The sequence below is a fragment of the Diaphorina citri genome, unplaced genomic scaffold, assembly GCF_000475195.1.
Source record: "Diaphorina citri unplaced genomic scaffold, Diaci psyllid genome assembly version 1.1 scaffold367, whole genome shotgun sequence".
NCBI lineage: Eukaryota > Metazoa > Arthropoda > Insecta > Hemiptera > Psyllidae > Diaphorina > Diaphorina citri.
This window is the reverse complement of record NW_007377802.1, coordinates 9,648-14,154: the sequence shown is the minus strand read 5'-3', so window position 1 is coordinate 14,154 and position 4,507 is coordinate 9,648. Positions and strand designations below refer to the sequence as shown.

General features: G+C 35.9%; 2 protein-coding genes across 2 annotated transcripts; one reads left to right on the top strand and one right to left on the bottom strand.

Moving 5' to 3' along the window:
* The first annotated feature begins 1,400 nt into the window (after positions 1–1,400).
* On the top strand, positions 1,401–2,721 carry LOC103508095 (ras-related protein Rab-14-like). Its single transcript, XM_008472630.3, has 3 exons — positions 1,401–1,642; positions 2,113–2,221; positions 2,516–2,721. The coding sequence occupies exons 2-3, from the start codon at positions 2,113–2,115 to the stop codon at positions 2,704–2,706; spliced, it is 300 nt and encodes a 99-aa protein (XP_008470852.1). The 5' UTR covers positions 1,401–1,642; the 3' UTR covers positions 2,707–2,721.
* A 270-nt stretch (positions 2,722–2,991) lies between these two features.
* On the bottom strand, positions 2,992–3,839 carry LOC103508086 (NADH dehydrogenase [ubiquinone] iron-sulfur protein 6, mitochondrial-like). The gene is made up of 2 exons (XM_008472620.3): positions 3,575–3,839; positions 2,992–3,320 (listed from the first exon to the last, which is right to left on the bottom strand). Exons 1-2 carry the CDS (start codon positions 3,689–3,691, stop codon positions 3,102–3,104), a joined length of 336 nt encoding a protein of 111 aa, XP_008470842.1. The 5' UTR covers positions 3,692–3,839; the 3' UTR covers positions 2,992–3,101.
* Between the last annotated feature and the right edge of the window lie 668 nt (positions 3,840–4,507).

The window sequence follows — 4,507 nt, the reverse complement described above, 5'->3', positions numbered from 1 at the left end:
GGGGGGGGGTGGATGCTCCAGATTATGGGCAGATAGAAATTATTTAGTATATTATGGGGCCCCTAAATTCCTGGACCACCCCGCGGGGGCTACGGCGGTGGTATATGCTCCAGTAGAACGTGAAGTTAAAACGGAACATACCAACTTAGGCCCGAATTCAGAGAATGTGAGAATTCGACTCTTGTTAAACTTTGGTGAGTATATAAGTTTATACTTGGGCCTTTCTTTTTACTTGGAAGCAAAAGGTCAACCCCCGGCCCCCGCCATGTGAAACAGCCTGTACTTGATGGACAGACGGTCGTGGATAATCTGCGAGAGGCAACTTGAAAAGATAAGAGGGCAGACTAGAAAGCAACTGCCCTGATGTTAGTGCTACTTGGAGCCGCAGTGGACCTAGATGAAATTGGTGGATTTTCATAATCATATCCGTCATCTTCCTGGTTTTCACCCAGGTTGATTCTTTGTTAAGTTAAGTTATGGTGTATTTTTTGTAAGGATAAAATTTGTTCCGGGGTCCGAGTTTGTCCCATATGTTCCCCTATAAATTATTACAATCTCCTTGATTGAAGTACTTCCACGCTCGCTATGTGACAATGTCTCCTTTGTGACTTCTTGTCATTTCAAATGTAAGATTGATAAGAAATCAAGTCGAGACACTTTTTGTTTTATTTAATTCTGCTAGTAAACCCTGAAGGCATGGCCGTTATGTCACTCATCCATTTAGTGGTCTTGCTCGGCGTAGCTTAACAAAAACGAACCGGAAAATAGCCTATAACCTTCACGAGAGTGCAAGCAATAAGTTGACAAAGTTTCAAAGCAATCGGATCAGCGGTTTGGCCAGGCATAAAGTTCGAACAAACAAATATTCATTTTTACATATTAGATTATTATTATTTTTTTTTATATATTCAATTAAAAAAAATCCTTTTTCCATAATCGAGACTCTTTTTCATAAGACGGTAATTAAGATATGGCTATTGGCTAATTAAGCTTGCTTGCCATGCAGAAGAGTTCGATTCTCGGAGTCGAAAAAAAAAACTGCGCTCGTAGGTAGGTATTTCGATAGCAAATAATATTTCAACAGGTTATTTTTTTTGGTATTCTCATGTTGACCCAGCAGCTAAATGGAAAATGTGTTTCTTTTATCGCCCATTTGATGAAGGACATACTAAGAAATTTGGGCATACTACAAGACAGACCACAATAGCTGTTATTTTAGAACCTACATAGAATACCTATTACGAAAGACGTTGGCCACCCGTAGGCAGGTAGGCAAACCTCAAAGCACGCATATCATGAAATATTTATTGCATATTGTCTACTTGCAATTCTTTGAAGGGGTATTTTACACTGCCGTGTCATTAAAAAAATAATCAGCTGATTTGTTCTTGTTTCCCAAGATAAATAATAATAAAATAAAAAATAATGGAAACCTGTTAAATGAAAATTTTGTAGATTCTTCTTTAAATTTTGTTTTAATTATCTTTAATTGCGTTGTTAAATAACTATGAACATTTAATCCAAATCATCTAAAGTTCGACGGTTTCTCTAGGACAGGGAAATATTTGTACACGGATCGATCCACCCTCATTAGCTTGCATTGTTTGTTCAGCCACAACGTAGGTCTATTTCTACACATAAGGTAAGCTATTTATTAGTCATCCATCATCCTAAATGAAGGGTCCTCTTAACAAGGTATGAGGTACTTTCTGTTCTTGGAAACTTAACTCTGTCAATTGTGTCTTATTTCCCTACATAATGGCCCTTCTTTCGTACACCCCTGTGTTAAATACCTTAATAAGCCCCTCCCCTCTTGTTTGACATGACAACTAAAAGTTATATCGGGGAACATTGAAACAACCTATTACATTACTTTCCTTCCTATAGGTATAGGATAAGGAAAGTAAAAAATTATAATACCAATAAGTTTTGTAGCATAATATCTCCTGCTCGTTGGTAGATGTACAAAGAGCAGAATTCAGAAGAACATTGTACCATCAAATCTCTTTGTTCTCTTACCCAAGTTCTTCATAATGAAAACTGTAGGTATGTAACTTAAACAAGGTATACAATCAAATTTGAATTAATTACTTTTTCTTGTTTGTATTTCAGATGTCTTCTTCAGGACAATACAGTTACTCGTACATATTCAAGTACATAATTATTGGTGACATGGGAGTAGGCAAGTCTTGCTTGCTCCATCAATTCACTGAACAAAAATGTAAGTCATTGCCCTTAACACAAGTTCTATCAGTACATTTTATTGATATAATCTACTAATCATATACTCAAAGAGAATTAAATTAAAGGATTTTATGAAAGGATGCCCTTTGCACTCAACCTTTGCTATTTATTTAGCAAGTGACATTTCAGGCTTGTACCAATCCTCCCTATTTAAAGCCCTCCAGCCAGACTAGACTGGTCTACTCCCTGTTTAAATCCCCCAGAGAGACTTTGTTAAGACTCATTATGATCAATAATTGATTGATAATCCCCCTTTTATCTTATTCATTAGTTATGCCTGATTGTCCTCACACAATTGGTGTTGAGTTTGGCACCCGTATCATTGAAGTCCACGGTGAAAAAATCAAACTGCAAATTTGGGACACTGCAGGCCAAGAAAGATTCAGAGCTGTTACAAGATCTTACTACAGAGGAGCTGCTGGTGCTTTGATGGTAATTGATGTTTCTCATGTTAAAGAATGAATGCTGCTAGATAACATTTAAAATTTATGAGTAAAAAGAATACAAAAAATGGCTGTTTGGTCCACAAGGGCCAGCCAGCACCAAAAATAAATACATAGCAATTGAATGGGCCTTTTTTTAAACAAAATTTTGCAGAATTAATTCAATCCCAACTGTTAAAAAGTTATAAGGAGGTACTCAACATTTCTGAAACATACTGTATGTTAAATGTAAAATTTTTAAAAAAGTGTATTTTCTAGCATTTTTTAAAAAAAAAAAGTTAAAACCACATGATATTATTAAATAATAAAATGTTGGGTTTATCAACTCAACAATATTGATATCATTTTATACAGTTTTATTAGGATACAAGTACATACACAAAATGTTAAAAGAGCAACCCTTCTGAAGTGCCTTTAACATCTAGGTTGTATGTTCATACTCATACTATAACTAACCAGATTTATGTATACTTTAGGATGACCAGTGGGTCCACTGCCACCATCACACCAAACAACTCTCTCCTTGCATGGCTTAGGAGGAACCTCTGCTATCAAATCAATGGCAAATTGAGTATTCACATGTTTTTCCTTGTCAACAAATCTCACAGGTCTGTAATCATCCTTTTCAAATTTCTGAAATAAAGAAAAAACCGAAATTAATATTACTATGAAATCTAGCTGAGACATAAAGCTTGGTACACAAACTATGGCATACCTCCCAAATGTTGATCTTTTTACAGATTGCTGTGTGCGGAATGCATTATGCAAACTAATACACAAGAACCTTACTTTTTGGTCTTGATTGGACTCTGAATTCAGTCTCTCTTTTCAGATTTGGTAATCCACTGCTCAGTTGTTATCAGTAGGTAATGAGGTAGTTATCTTACCTGGCCTGTGTGTGTTTCAATATCATTGAAAGGTGCAACATCTTTTGCCAGAGTTCTTGTGAGAGGCACTATCAATCTATTGACTCTAGTTTGCTTCAGCAGAGACAGAAGACTCATGATGTAAGATATTTCTGGCCTCTGGTGTTAGGTACAACAAATAAAAAACGAAAAGGAAAGAAAACTCGAATAACTTTTATGAATTTTGAGTGTTGAGTCTGAAAATTTGGAAAATGGGAAATTTTGCAAAAATCCCTAATCCCCCTGTCCCAAATTTGTGTTCTTGTTTATAAAAATCAGCTGATTGATAAAAATGCGTTTTCATTCAAATGTAGTAAAGACGTGGGATTTTTATTAGGCCGTGGTTATGAACAGGGCCATCGTAGGCCATCGTCGGCCTTTTTGCGTGTAAAGTTGGCGGGAAATTCGAATTTTTGATTTTTTTTCCGCAACTTGTACAATCTGAATTCATTTTTTACTTTTTATCTTTAGTTTGCACGTTTATATTATACTTTTCATTTATATTAGCTATTAAAAACAAGCAAATTACAAAGCAAACAAAAATAAATATAAAATGAATTTTAAAAATTGCCGCCGGAACAGTTATCTCACGTCGTCCGAGCTCATCTCAGCCCTGTTCAGGCCGTGGTTATGAACAGGGCCATCGTAGGACAACGTCGGACTTTTTGCGTGTAAAGTTGGCGGGAAATTAGAATTTTTGATTTTTTTTCCGCAACTTGTACAATCTGAATTCATTTTTTACTTTTTATCTTTAGTTTGCACGTTTATATTATACTTTTCATTTATATTAGCTACTAGCTGAATTCCGTCGCTTCGCTCCGGAATCCCGCTAGTTTATCCCGAGGCATGGCCAAACTTGTGGAAAAGGCATGGCCGAACTTGTAGTTATCAAACTAAAAACATAAACGAAACTCA